The sequence below is a fragment of the Hippocampus zosterae genome, chromosome 1 (genome assembly GCF_025434085.1).
Source record: "Hippocampus zosterae strain Florida chromosome 1, ASM2543408v3, whole genome shotgun sequence".
Taxonomy (NCBI): Eukaryota; Metazoa; Chordata; class Actinopteri; order Syngnathiformes; family Syngnathidae; genus Hippocampus; species Hippocampus zosterae.
The window spans coordinates 14,465,218-14,492,296 of record NC_067451.1 but is presented as its reverse complement, the minus strand read 5'-3'; the positions used below and the strand labels follow the sequence as shown (position 1 = coordinate 14,492,296).

General features: G+C 41.3%; 2 protein-coding genes and 1 long non-coding RNA gene across 3 annotated transcripts in view; all 3 read right to left on the bottom strand.

Annotated features, from left to right (window-relative positions):
* gpc3 (glypican 3) overlaps nt 1–12,964 on the bottom strand; it is a 103,226-nt gene extending 90,262 nt beyond the window's left edge. Inside the window, exons 1-2 of the mRNA XM_052071553.1 lie at nt 12,449–12,964; nt 6,422–6,583 (exon numbers count right to left, since the gene is read on the bottom strand). Of these exons, the coding sequence (XP_051927513.1) occupies nt 6,422–6,583; nt 12,449–12,668 (382 nt within the window). The 5' untranslated portion in view covers nt 12,669–12,964. The remainder of the gene's footprint in view (nt 1–6,421; nt 6,584–12,448) is intronic.
* Nucleotides 12,965–13,514: 550 nt separating this feature from the next.
* Nucleotides 13,515–18,486, bottom strand: LOC127614418 (uncharacterized). Its single transcript, XR_007966514.1, has 2 exons — nt 18,069–18,486; nt 13,515–15,540 (listed from the first exon to the last, which is right to left on the bottom strand). It is a non-coding gene; the product is annotated as an uncharacterized LOC127614418 (long non-coding RNA).
* A 1,160-nt stretch (nt 18,487–19,646) lies between these two features.
* Nucleotides 19,647–26,549, bottom strand: cab39l1 (calcium binding protein 39, like 1). The gene is made up of 9 exons (XM_052056491.1): nt 26,092–26,549; nt 25,578–25,717; nt 25,344–25,508; nt 25,012–25,130; nt 23,548–23,716; nt 23,399–23,458; nt 23,258–23,323; nt 23,032–23,175; nt 19,647–22,472 (listed from the first exon to the last, which is right to left on the bottom strand). The coding sequence occupies exons 2-9, from the start codon at nt 25,692–25,694 to the stop codon at nt 22,281–22,283; spliced, it is 1,032 nt and encodes a 343-aa protein (XP_051912451.1). The 5' UTR covers nt 25,695–25,717; nt 26,092–26,549; the 3' UTR covers nt 19,647–22,280.
* Between the last annotated feature and the right edge of the window lie 530 nt (nt 26,550–27,079).

Below are 27,079 nucleotides of genomic sequence, written 5' to 3'. Positions count from 1 at the left end.
AGCGTTTATGTATGTGCATAATGATGAAAACACACAGGGCACATATTGTCAGCGACTATCTGTGCCAAGTCTGTCATCTTAATCGAGTGACAAAGTGCATCAATTTTGCATTTGCCTCTGGGGACGCATGCCAGATTTTCTTGACTCAATCCACAAATGGATAATGAGGGAAAAATCACAGTTGGGTTGGATTCGCAGGTGCAGTTTTTTTTTTTTTATGTTGTTCCTTACACACTCAAAATGTTCTCTCGGGCACTTCACTTCTTTGAGACACAGTCCTTGGTGACTCCTTTAAACTACAAGCAAAATTGGTGCACTCAAATTGGGAGCATGCACACACCGCATACTGTATCATTACTTTGTACAATAGTTTGCCAGAGAGAGCGTAAGAAAAAAAACTAATGCGTGATGGGCATCATGATAAAACGCACTCAATGGCAATTAGGTTCAAGTTAAAATTGCAAGTTGATGGAAGAAGTTGTGGTAATGGTTGGTGTACCCCATTGTGTCTGCTAAACGATGCTCCAAGGAACCCATTGGATGCAGGAAAAGTGCCTCTCCACATCATTAAGTTATTAGATTGGCCCAGGGCAGCACGTAAACAACTTCACGCAGCATGCATACTGTACAACCTACCAGTCTTTATTGGATTACTGAGGGGAAACTACTTCGGTAGACAAAATGACTGAATGGTGGAAGTGAGGCAAAGGAGGTATTATAGGAAATGAGATGATGACAAGACTGACCTGCAGCATTCCCTGGTCAAGGGGACAGCTAACGAGCCGATTAAGAGAAGAGACGTGGAGGACACCCAGGTCCACTTTGGATTATTGGCTACAAGGGGCCTGCCAAGATTCTCCACCATTCACCTCCTGCTTTATCTTGTTTTGACATACTAGCGCTGAAAATGTCCATCCAGCACCATCACAGACACATGAGGGGATTTTTTTTTGTCACGGTCAACCATGGCCACGCCACAGTGGATCAAAGACAATTGAATATTTGAGGTTTCTAATGAGATAATAAATATAGTAGCTGCTTGGAACAAGAATCGAAAAGCCACTCGTTACGAATTTGATTCTTGTAAACATGTGCGAAAAAAGCCGGCACAGGGTCATGTTTACCACTGTGTGACATCATCTTTCCTTTTAACAACACTCAATATGTGTTTGGGAACACTAATTGTTGAGGCTTTGAAAGTCAAACTCCTTCCCAATCTTGCTTGATATACAACTTCAGTTACGGTACTCAACATTCCGGTGTCTTCATTGTCAGATTTTGCACCTCATAATGTGTTACACATTTTTAATGGGAGACAGGTCTGGACTGCAGGCAGGCCAGTATAAGACCTGCACTCTTTTACTACAAAGCCACACTGTTGCAACGCATGCGGAATGTGGTTTGGTGTCATCTTGCTGAAATAAGCAGGGACATCAATGAAAAAGATACTGCTTGAGTGACAGCATATGTTGCTCCAAAACTTGGTTTACAGCTTTCAACGTTAATGATGCGAGTCAGGCGGCGCGTTTCCATCAGCTGTCACTGAAACAGTAGTCTGTTAGTGACGAAATGAGAAGTTCCGTAGATACTGACCTGTTTATGGACGATTACATCGATGGACAAAAACCCACTTCCGTCAGTGCTGACTTAGACCTTCAGTTTTTGACGTTTTCTATCACTCGTCATTTATCAAACGGTAATTTGTTTTTTTCTTTTGTTTTGTTAAGGATGAGCTTGGCTTACTTTGTAACAACACAGTGATCCTGTTTTGCATGCGGTTTTCCATACACTGGAACTAAGTGTACATATTTTCTTTTTTTTGTGGGCGGGCCGGGTGGGGGTCATTGATGCGACTAACATGTTCCCCGTGTTTTTGTACTGTAATTATAAAACATTAAAAAAATTATAAAACTGTAAGATAAAACAGTACAAATCTAATCTATTGACTTCAAACCTTTACATAGTATTACCAGTCTTTGGTAGCTGCTTGTGAAATGTGCTTGCATGCTGGAATGGCTCGCATCCTGTACATCTTATGCTTTTGTATGAGACCAGACAGGAAAGCAGCTGGTGCGCGCATGAAACGCAAACAAACTACAAAAAAAAAACACATTACTAGATTGTCTGTGCCTAAAAGGTACCCAAAGTCATCCATGCACTGACCTTGAGAACAGCCCACTGATCAAGCGTGTTGGTGGACTGGGCCGGGCTGCCCCACTTTAAAGCAGATATCACACTCACATGCTCAAATATCTATGCATGACATTATAACAATCCAGGTCAATCCTGTCATCTCATGTTTATTAATTGGGTTTGCTCCTTGGATTTGGTTGTGATTGCCTTGAGGGTCAGGATTGTTACCCCGCCGGCTGAAAAGGAGCAATGGACTGTGATGAAACTGAGCCGACAGGATTGTGGTCTGTGGATGTGCCATTTTACCCAAGGACTGTATAAGCACATGTACACAAATCCTGCCTGCTCCACTGCACATGAAGATGCTGCTCTCTTGACCGAGCGTGAACATGCTAACAACTATTCTACCCTGCTGCCTTCAATCAAGATGTGCTGTGGAAAAAAAAATGTTTTGAAGTCGTTCATCTATGAAGTGAACACTCATCCATAATGTAACTTCACACGAGACCTCAGCGTACGTTTCACAGTTTACTGACTATTAAAGGGAGTGTGTTTAGCTTTTTATTCTGCTTTTTTTGCTGCCACACTTACAGCATTGCAAAGGAAGGACCAGTCTCAATAGGTCATATGGCAAACGGAAAAATAGAAGGAAAGAGAAAATCTGTGCACTGACATTCGAAGCGGTGAGACTCACATACTGCATGTGTCATCTCGAGGCCGAATGTTTTGTGGTCAAGTCTGTTTTATTACTATTAACTGTAGTGGAATTAATGTAGGCAAAATGGCATTTTTAAAATTGTCTGAATAATCAGTCAATGACTCGTGAATGATTACCAGTAGCACATGGCAGCAGTCATAGGTACGTGACATAGTAATAGCAATCACATGGTCTTTTGACTATTCCTGTATGATAAAACTACAGTCAAATTAGGAGTGGGAGATATGGCAAAAAAAAACATGATTGTTTTCATCATTATTCTTTTTTTTTTTAACTAATTTTACTGACCATTTTCCTCATATAAAACATATTTAAAATGTATGTAAACACCCGCAAAAGTTAAATACCAGTAGGTTTGTCATGTTGCCATCCGACATCCGAACGGAGTCTCTGCAAACTTTGTATACAACTTTGGTTTGCGCCTTGTCCGATGAGGGAAAAGCCAAAACAAGTCCATGCTATGGAGGTGGAATTATTTTATTTTTTGGGAGCAATTCTTTTTCACTTTGGCTTTGGGCCTTGGCTTTCCATTATACAAATAAACAGGGAGGCAGGACATTGACTGTACAGTTCACTATACCTGCTGTGATTGGTTGTACGGGTGCACGTCAGCGGCTCTGGGCCTCAATAGAGCTAAACTGGATAGAATGTGCCCTATAGACAATGTCATGATCTTTCAGCTTCATGAGATCGTTAACATGTGAAAGTCCTTCACCATCAAATATCGTTGTATCAACCACCTCTAAATCAAAGTATTTTTGTTGTAACTTTTGTTTCCGACTTCTCCCACAGCATTGACACAGACAGCTGAAATGACATTGTGTATCGTCATTTTCACTGCGCTACATTATGTGCTGACTGACACACTCTAATAGAATATTCATAATTCATTTATGGAATTAAATTCCCAGCATGTGCAACTTTGACTTCTCTTCCCAGCATGTGCAATTTTGACTTCTCATTTCAAATTCTAAAGATGAGCACCCAGAACAGGTTTGCAGATTCTCATTTTGAACAAAAATTGAAAGCATCGGGCCATTACGAGTGAGGCAATCATGGTACGCGGGGGAAGTTGATATTATGATCTCAGTAATAGGAATCAAAACGAAATTTGAGTCCATCACAAATCAGAGTAGGCGCTGCAATTATTCCAATGCACATTATTTCCTCAGTATAACATCAAGATATTAGTCAGGGCTCATTAGATTGCCAAAGAGCAAAGAAGGCATATATATGTGATCGCCGTGCACGACTAGATAGGCCTAACATCTTACCTATGCCTAATCATCCATCCATTATCCGAACCGCTTAATCCTCACTAGGGTCGCGGGGGGTGCTGGAGCCTATCCCAGCCGTCTTCGGGCAGTAGGCGGGGGACACCCTGAACCGGTTGCCAGCCAATCGCAGCCTATGCCTAACCATCGGTCTGAAAGCAAGGACGAGTATTGAAGCCGTCATCCCCAACCAAGGTGCCATGGCAGACTAGTGTGCGCTGATCATCAGGAGTGCCATGAGATCCAATTACACTAAATTTGTCGAAGAATTATTATTTATTCCATCGCTTGGTTGATCCATCTATGCGAGTGATGTATGGTGACAGACAGCACAATTAAAAAGGCTACTGCCATTAGATGGCAAGAAGTAAATTAAACATGTGTATTCACCTATTGCCATTCATACAACAGTAAATCGTAGCTTCCATCAAGTATGACGGCTTTGTTTTCAATTAAACAGGGCCAGATTTCACACTGGGTATCGGCCTATTTGTGAAGTTGCCATTTCAGTCCTGACTAATGTGTCAATATTTACTTGCAGGAAGGCTCTGTCCAGTGATTTGTATTTTTTCTCAGTTACAACCACTATGCAAGTTAATGAAAGAGGGAAACTATTGTGTGCGTATTACATAATCAACAGTTTTCCTCTGAACCTGCTCATTTAAATTTTGGACTTTATTACTTTTATTGAGGGAGTTGATTACAATCCATCTACTAATTTTACCAAACTATTATTAAAACAAGTATCTCTGCTTCTACTTAAATACAGAGTGTGAGTATTTTTGCCACCTCTACTGAACAAGTGAGGGTGGGCGAAAGCAAACTGAGCAGGTAGAGCCACAGGGAGGAGGAGGTGCAGAGCTGGAACACTCAGAGATGGGAGATAGATGAGTGGAGAGCGGAAGCCTTTTGATCTGTGCTAGGAGTAAGTGAAAAAAAACGAACAGCAAAGAATATACGCTCAATTCCCAGTACTGGTAGCATTAACACATGGAGGAAGAGGGAGAGGGAGAAAGGAGGAGGTGAGGGGGGAGAAAGAGAGAGAGAGAGAAAGTCAAATACATTGACGGAGACAGACATGGAAAGAGAAGATGACACGGTCTGAGGAAGAAGAGGAAGATAAAGTAGAGGGAGACAGATAAGGCCAGGATGATAAAAGGATTTCTGGTCCGTGGGATGTTTTGGGAGTTCTGTGCAGCCCTTCACTAAAGCAATTAGTATTGAACCCCGTCTAGGAAAGTACAGCGCTCTCTAATGTTGTTAGCTGTGGACAACCAAGTCAAGCAAACCGCATAGTCCCCATTAAACCCCATGTTTTAATTGCCATGTGTGTGTGTGTGTGTGTGTGTCCTTCCAAAGCTCTCTACACATAAGCAAGCGGTATAAACCCGGTGAAGAAGTTTTGATGCAAGCATTTTACAGCACCCGTTACACAAAAAGTCTCAAAGGGTCTTGCAGCCGCATGAAGTGTCCCTCGACAATAGTAAGACAGCTATCAATGTGTTACGCCCAGACAGGATTTTATGGCTTATTGGCAGTTGTAACTCCTTCGAGTTGATAATTGACTATAAAGAAAACGATCCATTTTCTGATCCCTTAAAAAGTGGGAGCCACATGTACAAACTGTTGTAATTCCTGCACTGTACGCTTTATTTGCATGTAAATACTGCACCTGCAAATGAAATCAAAACGTCTGCCGTTAAAGCACACCTTCTTCTTTCATTTCAAGTCCATTGCGGTTTTAAGAGCCAAAAACATGAAAATGGTGTCGATGTCCAATGTTTATGGACCTGACCGCACAGGCAGTTTCACTGTGCTTAGCGATCATGAAATGCTGAGAGAAAGATCAATAGGAGACTTGGCCAGCCATGTGTGTGTGTGTGTTCATTGTGCTTTCTACGACTACAATACTCAAAGTCTCTTTTTGAAGGAGTTACATTACGCGCCATCTCACCACCTGTCTGACCTCTTCACCTTGAGTGGCTGTCTGAACTGCTGCTGTTTTTCACCGTATAGCTCCCAGTCTTAGGTGGAAGTGTACCTTCCCTTTCCGGAGCGACACGTCTGCCACCCAGAGCCAAACGACATCAAAAGTCTCGTCAACAATCTCCCATTTGTTGTTAGAACCTTGATTTGAACAGCAACACGTTGCCGCTTCTAGAACGGACGGGCACATTACATTGTGAATGTGCGTCTGAGGATGTAGCTACGGACACCAGTGCAGTTGTTGTCCCATAAAAAGCTTCTAAAGTTGAAACCATCGCACGTATTTGTTATTTGTCAACTCAGCGCTTACCTTGGAAAATGGCAGCATTCTGGATGATAATACGCTTGAGTTGAGCACTGACATCTTGCAGGCCGGACTCCATGTTGCTGCGAGCGGCAAACTGATAGCGCTCCTCCATCTTTTTAGAACAGCAGGCGGGGCCTTTGGTTTGGCAAACCTGCAGGTCGGCACCTGGCAGGAAATCAAAAGGGACATGAGGCTTTGAGTCTTGATGAGTACAAGGAAAGAAGCCAAACTGCCACTGATGTGTAATTTTATATCAGTTTCTGCCTCGCACAGCATCAGAGCAGTCATCAGACCAGATCCTGCCTGAATAAACTTGAGATTCTTCTGAAGAGCTAGTGATGCTTCGGGAAAAATAAACAGCTGCTAAAAATATGAGTCATTTGGAGACTTGCGCCGTGTTGTTTCCCACAGAGATCAATTTGGTCAAGAGAAATTTCGGGACCACTCAAGGCTTCAGTGAGATCAAAAGTCTTTTCTTTCTGCACAACGTTGGGAGCCAGGAGCAGTGATTCTTGCAGACAAACATAGCCAGCATGTTCTTAGATAACACGACCGCTGGTAAGACTGGCGAGGGTGAAATGTGCAGTCGTTTACACATCCAATGATAAGAATTAATTGGGCTCACAAAATTTTCTCAAACGTGGATAAACAAACAATATTTCTCGGCACGGTAGCTGAACAATAACTGGATTTCATTTCAGAAATTGACATCTGAAGGAAGAGAGACAATTAAGATGAATGTTGCGTCATTCTGGTAATTGGAGCGATGCGACAGTGTTGCAAAGTCACTTTTGTCAATCCCCATACAAAACCGCACTAAACACTGCAGTAATAAAAACACAGCCCAGTTCAATTGGACACTCCAACACAAGAAACACATTAATCCATCCATTTTGCGATCCGCTTGATTCCCATATGGGTCGCGGGAGGGTGCTGGAGCCCATCCCAACCGCAATTCGGGCGGTAGACGGGGGACACCCTGAACCGATTGCCAACCAAGTCGCAGGGCACACAGAGACGAACAACAATCCACGCTCACACTCACACCTAGGGACAATTTAGAGTGTTCAATCAGCCTGCCACGCATGTCTTTGGAATGTGGGAGGAAACCGGAGGACCCGGAGAAAACCCACGCAGGCACGGGGAGAACATGCAAACTCCGCACAGGGAGGGTGGAGCTGGAATTGAACCAGGTACCTCCGCACTGTGAGGTCGAAACGCTAACCGCTGGACCACAGGGCCGCCGAAACACATTAATACTTTAACAATCTACATTCTTTATTCTTTGTGATGATGTTGAACTTTGCCAAGACATTTTCTCCGCTGTTTATTCATGAATGAATGTGACGCACTTGCACATGCAAATGTCCTCCGTTTTAGAAAACAGTATTTCAGTGTTTAGATGGCACGACAGTTTTAACCCTTTTAAATTGTTAAATAGGCAGTCATTCGTTTTATGTTTATCATTTTTGTGAAACCTCTTCAAGTCAAGCTGAGCGTGGGTACTCCAATTACATCTTGTTTCAAATCCATTGTGTGAGCTAGAAAGGCAAAATCAAAATAACTGATTCCATCAGTCCATCCATTTTTTTATTTTGCTTATTCAGATATCCAAAGTCCTTTTCAACAGCAGAACTGCTATGTTGGGATATAAATAGAATTGCTTTCACCTTATAAAAGAGACTTTTTTTGGCACCCGAGTCAGTGTTTGGACATCCCTAATAAGGTGAATGCCTATTGGCCCCTTCAAGCTTTTGATCTTGAGAAACGGACGAGACTATAAATGGCAGACGGCAGATGACCATTTTGTGAGGAGATGCACCCGCCCGACTGTCAGTGGAACTGATTAACGAGCATCAGAGAACAACACTGCAAAACAATTCACCTAAAATCCTGATCTCAAACGACTCCACTTCCTGGTGGAGGAGCGCAGTCTCAGCAGTGAATAAGGAAATAAAACTGTCACACATCTTTTGTGCACGCTGAGAACCTTGAAGCAATACCGACGATGGTCTCCAATTGATAAGATCAACTCAATTTCAAGCTGCAGGGGAAAATGATTAAACTGTCAGCAACACTGTGGTTAGCATAAACAATGCAGAGGAAGTATGCTGGAATGAAACTTTCAAATCAGACAATATAGACACGTTAAGGGGCAGATGATAAATGCCCTTTACTCGTTAAATTCATCATAATGGGGAAAAAAAATCTTTTTCTGATCCAAAAACATCTGTGAGTTTGATTGCACCAGCTCGTATTGTGATAAGATTTGGTCCCCCTACTTTGTCAATGTTGCATGATTTTGTTTTGTCTGAGAGGCTTGACACGTCATTGACCCTGAGGTCAATCAAATTCGGGGATCAAAATCCTCACTTGCATATGAATTCCTTTTCGTACATGCCAATTGACGTGTAAATCCTCAAACATACAAACTCAGCTCAAGGTGATGCCTTTCAATTCTGTACTTTCAATCAATATAGTGAAAGTGAGGTGGGGGGTCAAACAATTCAACATGCAGAACAGTCGTCAAGGTTTTTCAGGGTACTTGAGGCTAACTCGACAAAAAAAATAAATAAATCCCTGACAATCCCACTTGTGTCTTTACAGAAAGCAAGGGACCTTGAGGATGACCTCTCACATGTCTACCAAATTTAATCCACAGAACAGTGGATTCACCGCTTCACTTTCTGCGCACCAATTACATAATTACAATGATGCAAGTTTAATGATGACACATTAGGGAAAAGGACTGGTATTAATATACAGAAGGTATTAAAAGTTGTATTCATTGAGAGCATACGTTATAGATCGACTACCGGTGTAATCTCAAACCACGTGGGATTTTTGCTCACAGCTAGAAACAATAATCAAATAAGAGAGAATGAAGGAATTAGACAACACCGTTTACAACCAGCCTCAATATTGATGTGGTGGCAAATGGGATTAATTTAAAAATGTAAGTGTTCCTGATTTTCTTATTTACTTTACTTTAAGCTACTTAATGAAGATCTAAAAAACGGAAATTCGATTCTGTCATTCAGACCAATCTGGACTTGAATGAAGAAAAGTTTGCATCATTAAAGAGATATTTTCACAAAGACTTTCAATGAAATAAAAGACAAATGTGTGCTGAATTAGACTTACAGTGCATCATTTGTCATACTTTTTGGCTAGTTTTGGTGCCATGTCGACGGCAGGGGTGTTTGTTCTTTGCTGCCGACTATAATTAAGAATGAGTTTAAAACTTACAGTGGTCAACAGAAGCATCCACCACCAAAGCCGGGTTAAATTTGAGTGTTGACCGAAACCTATTGTTTGATGAAACACAGTTCTCAAGTTGGGTTTTATAAGGCAAAGCGAAACACCACCACCGACCACTTGATACAAACATTGGATCACTTTAGTTCACTATTTTACTGTGAAGGAGAGCTAACACTCAACACATTGTTAATAACCGTAAATGGCTGCACGTCAGTATGTTTGTAAAATAGTTCGGGAGGGTTTTTATCACATTTACCAAGTACCAAGGACTAAACTGAGGCTCAGAGGGGATCGAGCCTTTTCTGTTGCTGGTCCCTCTCTCTGGAATGACCTCCCACTGAACATTCGGCATGCCTCCTCACTGCCCATCTTCAAAACCCTCCTCAAAACTCACTTGTATTCTTTGGCATTCGACTCAGCATGACTTAATTTTGTTCTTGGTTTTACTGTTTGGTGCTTTCTACCGCCTTTATTACCGATTTGTCTTACTGTTTATTCTGCATGTTAAATTGCTCCATGTACAGCACTTTGTATGCAGCGATGGCTGTTTGAAAGTGCTCTATAAATACTTTTGACTTGACTTGACATTTGCAAGGCTCTCTCATCTTGAGGTCCAATAGTGCACATTTGTCAAAATTCTTTGCCATCTTCATTCATGTCAGACAAAAGTATTTGTTTCAGCACAGACGACAAAAAAAGTGGCATAATGTCATATTGATCGTTTGTTGTTGTTGTGTGAGAGGACATTTGTAGCCTCCTACAAAGTCATCATCGCATTTTCAGTTCTTCACTCATTTCACATCCACACATTTCGGTTGGGTGCCTTAGTGTGTACTGTAGACACACACACATACACACACACATTATACTGTGGAAAAAGTAGACATATCACTTAAAATATCGAGGTTTGTTTATCACTGTCCACAGAACCTGTATACTGACACAATCTAAAGAAATCCAACACATTCTGGAGACATAGTGTTCTCTTTTGATTGACGCTGTCAGAGGTATTACCCGTCCACTATTTACTCTACTGAGTCTCCTCGTTCGGGTCATAAGGGAGCAGGATGTCACTTTTTGTACACCCAAGACTGATCGCCAGCCAAATTCCTGGTACATACAGAAGATCAATCATTGACTCTCATTGAGACCCAATGGCCATTTAGAGTTTTCAGTCGACCCTATTTATGTAACCCATAGAGGAAATGCACTCCACGCATGAAAGCCAGAGCGGAAATTCAAACCCAGGACCTCTCATCTGAGTCACATGTGCTAACCGCTGTTTCACCGTGTTGCCTATCAGAAGTATTAACATTTGAACAAAACCACGTTTTCCTCAAATGTGTTTTCCCATTGCCGTAAAGCATCAGTGAGCATCTAGAAAAGCACTCTAGGTGAAACAAGAATTATTATTCAGTGACATTTGATGTGGTGTCCAAAGGCAATGAATCTAATTGTGCCACCTTTAAATTAGCTGCTTAAGGAAAACAGCAGGGAACCCCTTTCACGATAATGTCATCCTATTTTAATATCTTTTATCTTATACAGTGTTCATCAAAATGGAACATTTGTATTGGGTCTTATTAGGTGGTACTGGTGCACCTCATATTAAACCTTTCCTTGAAGCTACATCAAAGGGTTTTGCAGAGGTTTTAGTCGAGCTGACAGACAGAAGCAATTAGTCCCTTTAGAATATACTGTATAATTCTAAATAGATATCCCAATTGGGCACATCATCCTGATTAACGTTTTAACGAAATTGTAGCAGGGCAACTCTAGGTGTCATGTGCATGTGGTAAAGTAAACCGTGCCGCAACTGTGACAAACTGTCCTTTGGCTGACAGCACGGCGAGGTTACTTCTTGAACTATCTCTCCTTAGTTGAAGACAGACAGACTTTAAGATTGGTTAAGGCTAAATATTTCTATGGATCTTTCCCCAGCGGCTGTTCGATATCTGCTGGCCCAGGTGCAGGGTGTTTGATTAAAAGTGGATGCATGGAGAAAACCCGTTGCTGGAGCTGCATGTACCCGCAGTTGGGAGATGAATATGAAATGTGGAGAGGGCAAGCCAATTTTTTTTTTCTCAATGCATGTCACGCTTCTTCCCCGCTATTAAAGTTGCTTCCTTTTCACATTTACTCCACTCTTCCCTGTTTTGGAAGAATGTTTTCTGGCAAAGAGAAAAAGCAGAATGGAGAGTGTGACAGTTCACCTGGAGGACATTGACACTCAAACACCTAATAATGAACATTTGCCACCTTTCCCAAAGCGGAATTGGTTGTTTTACAGGCTTTGAGTCATTTTGTTTTAACCAAGTATCTGTTTTTTTTTAAATATTAAGTTGGTGTGAATTTAAATTTTTCCACTATCGAGGAAAGTGAGCTTGCCCGTGATCACAGTAATTTATTGGAGGCCATTAGTCTTGATTTGTGTTCATTCCATCATTACAACTTAATGTAAAATTTGGTCCGAACAAAATCAAAGAGTAGCCAAGGAAATCAACCATATGCTTAGATTAATACTCACTGATTTCCACCCTTCCTGTTTGAAACGAGCCAAGTTGAATTTTAACATCTTATTTTGCAGGTTGGGACGATTTGAGCTAAGTAGCCTGGGTTGTGTGCCACTTCTGCTACTTGCAGGTGGTAAAAGGAGCTCATACACGGTACGTAGAGGAAGCGTTGGACTGGAGTACTGGACTGTCGTTTAACATGTGGTCAACAGTCAGGATCAAATTCGCGGATATACTGTTGAGGGCGAGGTAGTACCTGAGACGGCGGTTTCGGGGACCCACTTGGATCCCGGGTGCAGAGTGTGAAACACAGCGCGGACCTCCTGGCAATTCGGCACCTGTCCGCCGATCCCGGAGAACAACCGGATGAAGGCGCACAAGAGAAGGGCACTGCTGACTCTTAAACTAAACATGGTTGGAAAGCAAAACTTAACTGCGATGGCAAAAACGTCATATATCAAAGTCTGCAAAAACATATGAAAGCAATCAAAGTTCGAAGATTAGGGTTTTCAGCGCCGGATTTTTGACTCTGCGAGCTTGTGGGTCAGCATCCTTCGGCGGGTCGAGCTCCAGCGACCACGCGAGCAATTCCGACGCCGGCAAGTTGTGATCTCCTGCACCGAACACTGCTCGAGTCAACTAAAGGCACGTGCGCGCGCGCTCTCGAAGGGGCGTGCACATACACACACCTTGGTGCACATTGAGGGCTTCGTTGGTGCTCGTATCAGCGGCAGCATTGTGAAACGATGTCCGATTAATGTGACGCAGTTGTGTTGATAAAAAAAAAATATTGAATGCGATTCGGGTCACGTGATCCTTTGTGCTGCAATAGTCACAACAGAGACAAACATGGTTGGGAATTAATTAATTCAAATCAAATTATTCAGTTACACGTTCTCACATATCTCAAGTTCACTCTTAATTTTAAACGCCAAATGAGACGTTTGTTAGCAAGTTCACACTCTCAAAATATCTCGCCGGCACTTGGTATCAAATGAGTGTCAATGGCGTCATCTAGCGGTCAATCTGCATGCCAACCACATTGCAGACAGAAATTCACAATACGAAAACGACTCAGCAGTTATTCCAGAAGTATCCTTTTCATTTTAATTGCGGACCACATCGTTTTCCTTTAGCAAGCCGTGTTAAAATAAATAATCACCTCACCATTTTATGTGTAAACGAACTCCCTTGAATTAAAGATTTTTAACAAAAAATTGATTTCAAAAATCAGAAGTTGGGGGGGTGACAATCAAATATAAACATCGGTGTTCAACACATGTTGAGTGATGTTTGAATTTCTGACAAAATGAGACACAGAGTTTGTAAGAATCATGAGATTTTATTTGTTTCATTGGGCCACAAACAACATGGCAGGCTGAAGATGGCTCCCGCGCCTCGAGTTTTACACAAGTGGTATACACTAATGGAGGTTGTCGCGACACATTTCATTTAAGACGTCCATTTACACATATAGCTCTGATGGGGCACATAAAAAGGACATGGCCTACCAAATACAGACTGCAAGCCTCAAATTTGACATTTTGGCATCATCCCTGTCCAGCCAAAGGTCCCTGTACTAGTACACCCCGTCCTCAGAAGTAGAACAACCACGTTCATTCCTTAGTAAGTCAAAACTACTAACAGGCATTTGGTGCTACAGGTAGGGCTCAAGAGGCTACTACAGTAGTTGGGCTTGGTGCAGATCTGTTGAAAAGATTTAATACTAGTAGGCCAGAAGTGGCTCTAGCAGTGAAATAAATGTTACTAATAAAATTCAGTCATTCTACCAGTCCACTATATTGTGTTGCTAGCGAGGAAAAAGAGCATACTAGTATGCGTGGACCTTAAGATAAACAAACGACAACAAATTAACGCTCAAACGGCTTGTCGCAGCTCAGGAGATATACTGTAACCCTTTAGCCACCAATTCAGTCATTTCAGTAGTGTGACTTCATTTCAGAGTCTTTACTTTAAACTTTAGAAGCCCTGTGAGTACCCTGTGAAAGCCCATTCAAGTAGCGGATGAACCTCTGCACCACACAGAAGAGCTTATATTTAAACCACGAACAGCCCACCATACTGCAATGTATTTCAATCCATCTCTTCAGATAAAAATTGCCGCAGCCTTATAAACTCAGGGATGGGCTAATCATCTGGCGGATGACAGATGGATACTGTGCAATTCCTTTCATTTAGTAAGGTGTTGGAATTGCGAGATCATCCACCTGAAAACCACAAGATAAAAGCAGCAGTGTTTTTAAGTCTCCCATAAAGTTCTGCGCAACAGAGAGAATCGAATAGCTTGGCCTTGCCATTATGAACAATGTATAACGTTCAGGATTTAGGGACATCTTCGGTGGGTTTTGTGTGACAAACGGAGAGCTTTGCATGGATTTGCACAGCAAAATGTGACAGAAGCTGAAAGCAAACCAACAAAACTCGCCGTCGGCCCATAAGTCCACACAATTACTGATTGACGAGGCATGGTGGAAGGCCAAGTGACTGGCAACACCTGAAGTGCACAAACTGCAGTAGGTTTAAGTGAACACTACCTGCACTGTGAGCACTTTGGAACAGCCAAGTCAATGACGGGACATATGCACAGCATGACAGATGGAAGAGATTTAATGTGTTTCTCAACTACAATGGGAACAAAAACCCCTCGAGGTAAAAAAAATATTCCTCCTAAATCACTTGGGAACACACACTTCAAAGTTCCTCTCTTCTATTTTTCACATTTTAATAAAACAGCTAATCAAGCATTTGATAGCTTATTGCCTATTATTGATGAATGTCTAGCAGAAAATCAGAAAAGTGAATGAATCATTTAAGAATTTTGAAGCCAAAATGTCCAGCAATTCTCGATCGACCTTGGAACAGACTTAAATGTTCAAATCCTATGGATTAAATTGCCACCGGTGTCCTGGAATGGCTTGTGGAGGTTCCACTTTATCGGGCTATGTAATATAATGGGATTATATCTGCACCATTGATTGTTGGCATGAAGACAAAGTATGATTTGTTAGCCAGAAAGAACCACATGAGCACTTTCTTTTCAAGCGTTAAACAGCGGGGTTTATGATTTTGTAGTTATCTAACAAATATTAATAGTGTTAAAGTGTAGTCCCTCCCTCCCACAGATTGCTTGCAGAGAACTCCTCGGAGAGTCAGCATAAAAAAAAGCTCACCAGCCAGAAGGAGCAACTAGGGCAGTAGATTATCAAGTATTACACTATACTACACTAGATGCACCTTAGCTGGAGGGCCTTGGGGTCAAGCGGCTCATCGTAGGTGGCGAGAAGAGATTGGTGTGCTCCATTGCAAGCAAGACAATGTCCAATAATTCTGAAAAGGAAATAAAAACGAGTTGATTGCGTCACATAAAGAAGAGACTCACTCGAAATTCATCTTTGGATCACTGTGAAAGAACAAATGCCGTCAAGCCAGATGATTCGGTCTGCAACTGCAAATGCAATTTGTTTGTGGAAAAGGATCACAACCTTTTTAAGGGTCGTTCTTGTTGGGAGGAGCCACGTAACAACGGATGAGCCGATTGTTGTCCACTTAGGCGTCGGATGCTCAGGAACTAAATTTCTTTGAGGAGGTGAAATTTTGTTTTATTTATAGTTTATTGGAGATGTTTAGTCATTTGTGTTGAGAGTGTTTTTTTAAACAGTCTTTTGGTGCATTTGATTGATTTCTACTGGTGTTGGTTCATGTGTTCGTATGTGTTGATCTTTTGTGAAGAATGAATAGTTTAACCTCTGCTGAACTATGCGTCTTGTTGTCCTTTGCTAAACATAAATATTGCTGGAGTGTATTAGCATATTCATTACTTGCTGTCTTGTTTAGATTTGACAGATTTATTTCAATACCTCCTCAATGTTGTTCTTTGAAGTACATTATTAACACAAGTGCTTGTGTGAATTTGCTGCAGTGCTCTCCAACTCTGTCTTTAATTCATCAAGAGATGCACAGAAAAACCCAATTTACCTGAAAGAAAGTGCCTACGATCCGGTCATCAGCGTGCATTCTTGAGATCAAATCTCATAGTAATTCATATCAATCTTAAGAACTAGAATCGGGGTGATTGTATGACTTCAAGTGCCTGATTCCTCTTGCACAAGAATCCCCAAAAAATATTCAATTGACCAGGATACAGGTACGTACGTAATTAATCAAAATCAAACAATTGTTTTTGTTGATTGCCCGATTCCGGATCCCACAAATCAGTGCAGCACACTTGATTTCATTGACTGAATGAATACTTTGAATGCAGGATTAACTAATATATTCAGTCGTCATTTTTTTTCCCACATTTTGTTCAGTTATAGCCTCACCCCAAAATGGACTCCCCCTCCAAAAAAAAATCTACACAACATTCCATAATGACAATGTGGGGAGCGTGAGGGGGTTATTTTTTGTTTTTGCAAATTTGACATTAAATAGTAAGTAATCGAATGTATTAAGTCAGACGGGTCATATTCCGGTCCTCGCAGGCCGCTGTACTGCCCGTTTCGCCATCCCTTCATGGTGAAACACACCTGATTCAAAGGATCAGATAATCGGCAAGCTCTGAAGAAACATAAGAACAATCCTCATCATTTGAATCAGGTGTGTTGCAGCAGTGACAGATTGAAAACAGGCAGGAGATTGGCCCTGACGAACCGAGTTTGGACACCCTTGTATATTAAGTATTCACAGCCTTTGCTCAATATTTTGTTGATGCACCTTTGGTAGCAATTAATCTCATCAGATCAGCTAATTTTCTTCCTCTGTGTGAGAGTCTTTCAGGTGCCTTTTGGCAAACTCTCAGCAGGCTGCCCATGTGCCTTTTATGAAGGACTAGCTTCTGTCTGGCCACTCCAGCATACAGGCCTGATTGGTGGAGTGCTGAAAGACGTGGTTGTCTTTCTGGAACGTTCTCCTCTCTCCACAAATGGAGCTCTGAGTAACCATTGGGTTCTTGGTCACCTTCCTGACCAAGGCCCTTCTGCCCCAATTGCTCAGTTTAGACTGGCAGACAGCTCTAGGTAGAGTCCTATTGGTTCAGATCTTCCATTTACGGATGATGGATGCCACTGTGTTCATTGGAACCTTCAAAGCAGCAGAATTTTTTCTGTTCCCTTCCGTAGATTTATGTCTTAAAGCAATCCCGTCTCTGAGGTCGACAGACAATGCCTTTGACTTCATGTTTGGTTTGTACTCTGACATGCACCTGTGGCAACTGAATTTGCCACAGGTGGACACCAGTTAATTGTCGGAACCTCTCAAGGATTATCAGTGGAAACATGATGTGCCTGGGCTCAATTTTGAGCTTCGTGGCAATGGTTATGAATACCCATTTATAATGTGATTACTTTTTTTAAAATTCGTTTGCAAAGAAAGAAAAATCTATGACAATTATCATGGGGTGTTGTGTGTAGAATGTATTCAATTTAGGAATGAATGAAGTTCACGTTTTACTACCAGATTCTCAAGAGTTGCAAAAGGCTTGTCTAAAACGAAAACAAATTAGAAAGTAGTTGAGACACAGGAAAATAAGTTCCAACTGTGAGGTCGTGTCCTGCTTCTTACATAGTGGCGCCAAAGGCACCTCGTGATAAGCACGTCGATGTTTTAAAAAAAAAGTCCCAGGGACACTACCATCAGTTTATTCGATAATACCTCGGCTCTAATAGGATAACGTATTGATTTTTATCCCACAACAAGCATTTTAAACTTAATGTACTGCGACTTCAAAACATGCTTCACATAAAGTTGTTGTGACATTAATACACTCTTTTTGTTTGTAAAACACCAATGCATCGCATTACTTTAACGACCAACAGTCTCTTCAATGAATGGGACACGCGTGAGATAGAGCAGCCTACCTTGAGTTGGTTGCACGAGGGTGGTTAAAGAAGGAAAGTAGAGCCTGGTTCATCGTGCAGAGCCGCGAGCTCCACTCCACTCAGCCTTGGCCACAGATGTTGCAACCTGCGCGACCCTTTTTTGGCACAAACAAAACGTTTTTTCATGCATGAAATCGCGAGAGCACCTTTATAGTGGTTTTTCCTGTTAGTGGGGGTGGGGTGGACGCGCCGGCGACAAAATCTTCCGAGGGTGTAAATCGCCACCAAAAGACCTCTTGTAAACAAGCCAAACAAACGGGGAAAAACGATGGCAATAAAGAGCGTCGTAGCGTATTCTTTTCATTCCGGCAACGTGGTTGCATTGATCTGTTTGCCGGTAAAAGCAGCAACCCAAGAGAGACTTGTGACCTCTCACCCTTGTAAACCCTGCCCCCACAGACCCTTCTGCTCCGTCTGCAGGAGCCCGCCTCATTTGCGCGTAGATATCACCCCCCCCACCCCCCCAAAAAAAAAAGATCATCACTATTATTTCTTGTCCCTCCACAAGCCGTTAGGAGCTCGGTGCAACCCCCTCCACTCCCCCCCTTCGCCTATGTCATTATTGTGGGAACCAGCGTTGCCTAACTTGCCTCTTTCCAGGGTCGAACTTTGACCTACATTCCCACTCTGCATGTTCCCTGCTGGTGCGGTGCGGACACGACGTAGATCGTGGTCATGCCGAGCCCGGAGTCCCATATTTGCATTAGTCAATGACTGTGGCATTTGGAACAATTATTCAAATGAAATCCACGTGTTGAACTGACCTGCAGATAGACTAACTTGTTGCACAAACTTCAGTACGGTTCAAAAACCAGGGACTATTTTGCCGGTGCAATCACTCAAGTATACGCGGTAGACATTTCAGGTATAGTAAGTATTCAAAAAACAAAGTGCTCAGAGATAAGAGAGAGCAATCTTTGTGTCGGTTTCCTCCTAGCAAGATGGAGCGTGTGTCAGCGTTTTTTGAACAGGCCTGCCACAAGCCTGGGAGGAGGAAGAGGGGGAGGAGGTGATTGCTTCCAACTCAAATAAATATGCTGGCAAACAAGGGAGACAATTAAGGCAAACGCTCAGTAATTTTACATAATGAATTCGTGAGAGTGTAAACGTTGATACACAATTACTCTTGAACCTATTATCCCATAAATGTTGATTTGGGCGCTAAGAGAGAGGCAAATTGATTTAGGTTGCAAAGGGGAAAAATAATTGCTAAATCACTGGCAAACCTAGTCAATTTTCCAAAATTCAAAATTGTAAAGATTCCAACATATTTCACAACCTATACAAGATGAATTGACTTGACTATGACTCTCATGTTTGAACAAAATGTTAGAGGTCAGTGATGTCCCGACAACTAGGGGTACACCAACGGAGCCGGTTTTATAACCGTCCACCCACAGAGTCTCAATGTTCGCGACGGCTCCGTAGGTTTGTGTCACGTGATCCGACATGCAGCATGTTAAATATGAATTCACCGGAACAGCGTTTATTTGCAAACATAAACCTCAAGACTTCTGCAATTTTGTGAACATGAAAGAATCTGGAGATCATATGCGGTTTGATTGCAACAAAGTTTATTAATGAATGCGTTCACACTTCTTTATAAATGTACAGAGAATTCCACCCAAATTAAGTCTGTTCATGATTAAATAGGGGAGACGGCATCAAATACTACCGGAATCAGGAAATATACAGTCAAGTCCATAATTAGAAGACTATACAGCATGTTATTATCTTGCTCTATAGTTTAACAATCAAGGACTTCGTGTCATGATCTTGCCAGTGATTTACTGTCTGTAGTCGCAGTTGGAGGTAGGATTCAAACATGAAATATTTTTAGCACAATATAAACAAGGTGCCAAATAATACGAGGAGTTTCCTCTCGGTAAGTGACTGTATAACAGGGAGATGCCTGTACTATACACACTTAGTAACTATTGTGTATATTAGATGATTTAAAATGGACATTCAAACAGAATATATCCCATGTGGGTGTTCTTGGCTTTATAGTTACTTATGATAATCGATGCACATTATAAAAATTAGGAAAACGGAATTGTATTTGTCTCCATATTAGAAAGGCTTTGGTTTAAAAAGATAGAATTACTGAAATGAACGTGACCGTGACAATCCATTTAACATCTTTAAATAAGGTACCACTCACTCTAAAGGTCCCACATGGTAATTCATTATGAAGTAGCATCCATGTGGCACCACCCAATAAAATAGTTTTGCCACAAAGAAAAACCCTGTTCAAGTTTGACCACGTAGAAAGATCACATAATGCACACATACAAACCACACAAATTGAAATGTTAGGGAATGCAAAGGAGAAAAAAAGGAATTTCTAAACTTTTGAGGTATTTTCCATAGTTAGGATTGTGCACCTAGAAAGTGCATCCTGAAATTTAACATTTTCGTCCCAATGGCTGAAGTCAAGCAGATACACCAAATTAAATGACTGCGAGGAAATTAATATATTCTCCACTCGTTATCATAACATAGTCCCTCTTGTTTAAATGCTTCAAAAAATGCATCACGGTGGAACAAATGCAATATTACATTTTAAAAAAAGTATCACAAAGACATTTGACCTTGTGCATTGCGTGTGTGTGTAAAATTAAACATATCCGCCAAAGAATCCTAGTTAGACATTTCAAACAAAGCATGATTTTATATTAAATTTCCTATCGTCTCCATTTTTCTAAATCAAGTTCAATTCATCAAACAAAGCAAGCCCTTTTGAAAACAAAATCTTCATGCTAACTGATTAGAAAACAGACTTTGGCATATGACTTCTGTATGTTTGTATAAATACTTGTGGTGCATCCTTTGCAGCTGCAGCGGATTAATGCCATCTTAACTTTCCACAATTTGCCTGCTATCAGTGAGTGTCTTTTCATTTATCGTTGTTTGTAAGAGAACATATGAGGAGTGGCAAGGCCACACGGGGGTTAACAAGGGAAAATTTAAGATTGATGTGATATTACAGAAATAACTTGATATCGAAAACAGTTCAGGACGGGAGATGTAATTTCCTCGTGATTGTGTCCAAATTCCCTCAAACTTAAACACCTGAGTCTGAGACCAGAAGGAGATCTGCCATAATTGACCAAGTAATATTATTGAATATTGGTGAGAGCATTTTTGGTTGAACAAATCCTTTTTTTTTATTACAATAAAATGCACACTGTGGCACTAGCATTCACGCGGTACAATATTGCAGGTGATTAAAACTTGTCAAGTGTAATGTGATGTTCTATTTTGAAATGATGACCTAAAAATGTTTTGACCTTACTGTGGAAATGTTTCCAACTGTAATCTCAGAATGGCTTTATTAGTGTGTGGTCATTTGAGTGCGGTCCTCATACTCTATACATGACAATGTGAGGATGGAACAGGGTCTTCCCAGTGAGATCAATTGGTCACTGTGTGGATGGCGCAGGGATGGGTGTTACCCCGCAGCGCTATCTGATGCCTTGTTTCCATTTCAGGCATGCCAGCTCCGCCGAGCGCTGGCTAAAACCACCTTCACAAATCAATTCATTCCTCTGCTGTTTTGATTTTCTCTTGCTGTGCTGGCAAACGCATTGGTACTCTCGTCACTGACCTCCACGAGCGCAAAATGCAGACAAAGGCCTAAAAACGGCATATTAGGCACGCAGAACGACAATGTGCAAACTAGGTTATTAATATGAGCCACATGCCAAAGATGTCTTTTGACATCGTTTAAATACTCGAATGAACAGGAAAATGAACAATAAGGCAATGAATCAGATGTGTCACGAGAGCGGTTGGATGAGATCATATTGGAACATGAACAGTTTTTCAGTCGACACGCACACACGCGAGTTTCTGTCATTGTCTTACTGCTGGAGCTCATGCCGCCAATGGAGTGATTTTGTCAAAGGTCTGTGCTGGCAAAAAGGAAAATCTGGAAGAGTAACAGTTTAAGGTCTGACAATACAAGAATGGACAAGTCAACACGTAAGAAGCGCTACGTTTACATAAGAGTTCTTGGCCCACTCAGGTTGCTGTATGGAAATCCCATTCAAACTAAAAAGCAGACAGAAGTCATCTTTACTTTGTTCCTATATTTTGTAATGAACGCTAAGCCTTACAGAAACACGTCTTTCGACGCTGGCTGGCACTACTGCATCTACCGCTTTTGGAGCACTCCATTCTGCAGCCTCAGGCTTCCTCTGGGCCTGTGGACTTCTTAAGGTCCCGGATCTGCTTGACAAGATAGTTTTTCTCGTCGCAAAATTGCTCATCCTCTGACCGGTCAGTCTGAAAGTGGCTCAGGAACTCCACCAGTTTGGTCTGGTTCTTCAGCAGGATGTCCAGCACTGGCTGAGTCTTGTTGGGATTTGCAACAAACACCTGAGAGATACAATGAGGAATATTTCATCATTAAAGGGGAAGTCAACCCCCCAAAATGTTCTTCACTATGCGCCTGCACACGGCATTCAGATTAACATTGCATTTGTGAGAAATGAGGGCTCAGGTAATGACCAATCATGATTAGTCGTTTTAGTGTGATGTCATTTTCAGTCGACAGCAAGTGGCAAAATGGCCGACCCGGAGATGAACAAAAACTGGTGGATTTTCCTGCTTAACTCATATTCCACAAACACAATATTAATCAGAATGCAGTATTCCGACTAGTGCGGTTGCAAAGAACTTATTAGTGTCAAAATTTGGGGGTTGACTTCCCCGCTAAACTGATAATTGATATGTCAATACCAATGTCTATTTCAGCATGTTTACTCCCATGCTATTTATCTTAACGAGCAGAAAATGCCTGCTTGATTTCAGCAATTAACAAATACACATCACTGGATTAGAGATAGCATCATAGGAAAATACCAACCAGAGAATTTCTCACAAGTTCAAAAAAACGTAAAACTGACATCGGAACAATTAGAAACGGACCACTCGCCTTGAAAACATGAAACGCTTCAAACTGGATGTTGCGACTGTTATCTCGTAACATGTTCATCATCATCTTCAGGTTCTCTGCTCGGCTGATGTACTTTGTCATCACTGTAAAGTTGTGTCTATCCAGCAAAAGCTCCCCAAGAAGCTGAAAACATGTTTTCAATCTTAATTGTAAACTGTGAATACTTGCACAACTTTGATTCATGTTAAACCTGTGAAGGCGGTACCTTTAAAGACTGTCGCTTGGTGACGTAATTGTCAGAATGCAGGAGCTTCTCATATTCTGTAAATACCTGGCAGACATTTTTCAAAAGGAATATTAGATCAAGTCACGACATTGTTTCTAGTGAGGGCATTTGAGCATTTACCCGGTCATAATTGGTCTCCAAGAAATCAGCACACATAAGCTTATGCCTTGTGAGGAGATCCTAACAGAAAAGGGTTGTTAGAAGATGCACATGACCCAAACAGACAGGATTACTAAAAAAAAAAAAATAATAATAAAATCTCAGCATACCTTGAATGATGCAAAGGCATCTGACGCTATGTCAAAGGTGGAGAGCTCCACATATCGGAAGAAACAGTAGAACTCTTCAGAGAAGAGTATAGTCCGAGCTAACGGCTCATGGCGAAGACACTCTCTCAGCATCATTCCACAGTTCAGAGCCACTTCTGCACTCTCATATCTGTACACCATACAAGTCAGGTATGCAAATGTACATAATTGACATGCAATAGCCATATTTATTCTTCGAATGAAACTTATAATGTGCAATGAATAGTATAACAACTGAGGTTGAATGCCCCTGGAGTTGTACAATTCCGCTCTAAATTCCCATAAAACCTCAGCAAGTCTAACCGCTGATTGGATGCCAGCATACATCTCCAACTTCAACAACTCTTATAAGCCTTGAGCACAGTGAGCATTTTAGGATTATTTTAGCATGTTTTGCACATTCTTGAGCATATTTAGGATTCGATTCGTACCCAGTGAGGAAAAGAGTGACGACCATAGAAAATAAAATGGCTCCCATTGCAATACAGCAGTAGTGCAGTCCCAAATATCATTGTGCTGTGAAAAACACGAATGCCCATTTTGGGGGGATTTTTTTTTCTCGCATTTTTTACGTTAATGGGGTGCCCGCATTTCAGACAACCATTAATTTTTTTTTAAATGTGAAAAATGAAAAAAAGGGCATGAGTTTTCCAGGACAGCGATATGCTTCATCTGTCCCTGTACTGGGTGGGTAATACAATATGATTCGAGCAATAGTTGAACCAAAATATCAAAACAAGAATGAAAAGTGCAGTTCCAAAGTTGTGTCAAGTCTTAATCTGAAGTGTCAACTCTAAACACATGCAGTAATCATCCTTTGGTTTTCTATTATTTAATCTAGATGAGCAGTTCAGAAGGGGCGATGGATGGAAACATTCAGTTTCATGACAGTATGTGTTAAAAAACGCAACACATAAAGCCAGCTGTCTTCTTCTGATTTCCCCTTTAGTAAAGGTTAAACAAAAAAAAAATCACAATTACCTTATTCAAGACAAAATTTCAAAGAAAAGGTTGTGCTTGAGATTTAGTGTATTTCTCCAGTGATGATCTAGGTCATACAAATTGATCTAGGTCGTACAAACGAGCCCATCAGTTAGAGACAGCAGCTCAGCTGATTCCAACTCAATATAAATCGTACATCCACAATACGCAAGCTGGCCCCATTTCAGACCGCTGTACAACTAGCGTGTGACAACCATTTTTTTTTTTCAAATATACGTCTGTCACACAGGTAAATGCAACAAGTTCAAGCTCGCTCTCTGGGAGTTTTTGGAACATATTCTGGTGGGTAGCTTTAAAATTTGAAAATTTGTAAGGCATGTCAAGGGAACGTCATTTTGTCAGAAACGTTTTCATGGTGTCAATAAGAGGCTAAATTACTCTAATAGTCATGATTCTGATGTGATTCAAACAAGAGGGACTTACCCTTTTAACAGCATGAAGAGGATCTGTTGGTGCGTAGAGATGTATTCTACCGTCGGAGTGCGTGTTCCAATCTGCCGTCTGACAATATTACTGAACAAATGAACCACATCCTTCTTACCCTGTTTAAGAAAAAAATAGATATACTGTATATTAATGGTTGGGCCTGAAAAAAAGGTTTAATTCAATACAGCATTGTATCTAAATAATAATTGTAAAAAAATTAAGATGACTACTTCACGGATTTCACTTATCACTGGTTCTTTTTGGAACCTAACCACCGCGATAAATGAGGGATTACTGTATAGTAAAGCAATGGGAAGCATGTATACTACCTCAAAGTCAATCCTTTGCAAATTTGCAATGAGTGAAATGAGAAGGTTGGTGTTGTACAGCTCCTGTGCAAGTTGAGCCACTGCCTCGGTCTGAGGCTCCTTCTCACCTGTCCCACAAAGGACCTCCTTCAAAGAAGCGAGATTTTTTGAAGCTTCCTCTGCCACCTGAGAAGTGCACAGTTAAAATTAAGAGACATTCATTTCCAAGTATAAACAACCCCACCCAACAGTCACCTTTTCACACTTTTTACTTTCTCCAGCGTCCAGCTTTTCCATATATGTCACATTTTCTTTCAAACTCCTCACTATTTCTGCTGGACTCTTCTGAGACTTTCCGAAAGGAAAAGGCATGACTGAATGAGATGACCTAGTACCTGTCAGAAAAAAAGAATACAACCGTGACTTGCATTAGGTAATAGTTGCGAAACGCACACCTTAAGAAACAAGGCCACGGCGAGAGTTGGTTAGCTTCTTCCAGTGGCAAGTCGACACTGTAACAAACTACTGAAGACCAGATCAACAGACCTAGCAAGCGGCGACATCAACTTCCTCTAGTAACTTTTTCATTAAGGTTAAACACTTTTCGCGTGACTTTTAGAGATTCAATTGTCAGAGCAATGTTCATCGCCAAAGTTTAGCTAGCTTGTGACCGAGTGACAAGAGACTAGCAATCGCTAATACTACACGGACAGTGAACACGACGAACACACAAAACACGGATTAACGATTCTCAAGTGTCAAAACTCACCGACCAAATGCGAGGAGTAGTTTTAAAGTTGGAGGAAGGACGGTGGCTAAAGCTTAGCTAGTAGGCTAGCGAGTTGCTTCTACTTTCCTGTTGTCACTGTTAGGTTGTGTTTAAATGTAACCTTATCTCGGATCAGTCGCTTTCTTTGCCCGACTCGTAACAAAATACGGCTACAAAATTCCCTGACGAACGACCATCGTAGCGGTGCTTATGAGTGTAAACCTCGCTACTCTTGACCGGCTGTCACCTAACTAGCTAACTGACTAGTTTCAAGCAGATGGCTGGCCAAACTGACAACTTAATTTCCCTGAATGACTGCAGCGCAATTGCAAGCATCGTCGGCCTCTCACAATCTCCCCTCTCCTATTCCCGGGGACGCTAGGTGGGCTTGTTTTACCCCTATGATGACTGACATCGATGTTAGCCAATCATGTTAGGAATACGGCACTTTTTTTTCGGCAACCGTCCCCTCTTGACGAAAATTTGTTTCGGGGATTATTTATACAGTACTGTATTATGTTTGGGTGGATGTTTCAAGATGTTTCAAGAATGTGCTATATAACTGTGATCATCTAAATTCTTTTTTTTATCTAAATCCGTGTTTCTGGTTAATGAGTAACAACTGTAGTGTTATATAGTGGTGTGCGCTATTTTGGAATCGATCTGACACAGGGCCATCCAATACCGGTAATCTGCAATAATTAAGAACGATAAATCTTTAGAATTACTAAATGCCAATTAATATTTACAATCTCTAAATATTTCTGTGATGTTTTGTATTATTATCTGGCGCCACCTTACCTCTCTGAGCTCATCCGTCCCTACACACCTGCCCGGCGCCTCAGGTCTGTGGACCAGACATTATTAGAAGTTGAGTTTGTTTTGTTTGTTTATTGAACATAAAACATATACAGTAATAATTTGACAGATAATAAGGTAGATAGAAAGTAAAAAGAAAGAAATCAGTCTTCATTCAACACAGTTATTA

Bases quoted from the DNA above. Each gene is read 5' to 3' on its own strand.
- cab39l1 (XM_052056491.1), bottom strand. From the start codon at position 25,694: ATGCCTTTTCCTTTCGGAAAGTCTCAGAAGAGTCCAGCAGAAATAGTG. The intron at 23,717-25,011 runs GTAAGTCCCTCT...TATGGTGTACAG, and splicing joins CTCTTCATGCTGTTAAAAGG to ATATGAGAGTGCAGAAGTGG. The intron at 23,459-23,547 runs GTATGCTGAGAT...CTTTTCTGTTAG, and splicing joins ATGCCTTTGCATCATTCAAG to GATCTCCTCACAAGGCATAA.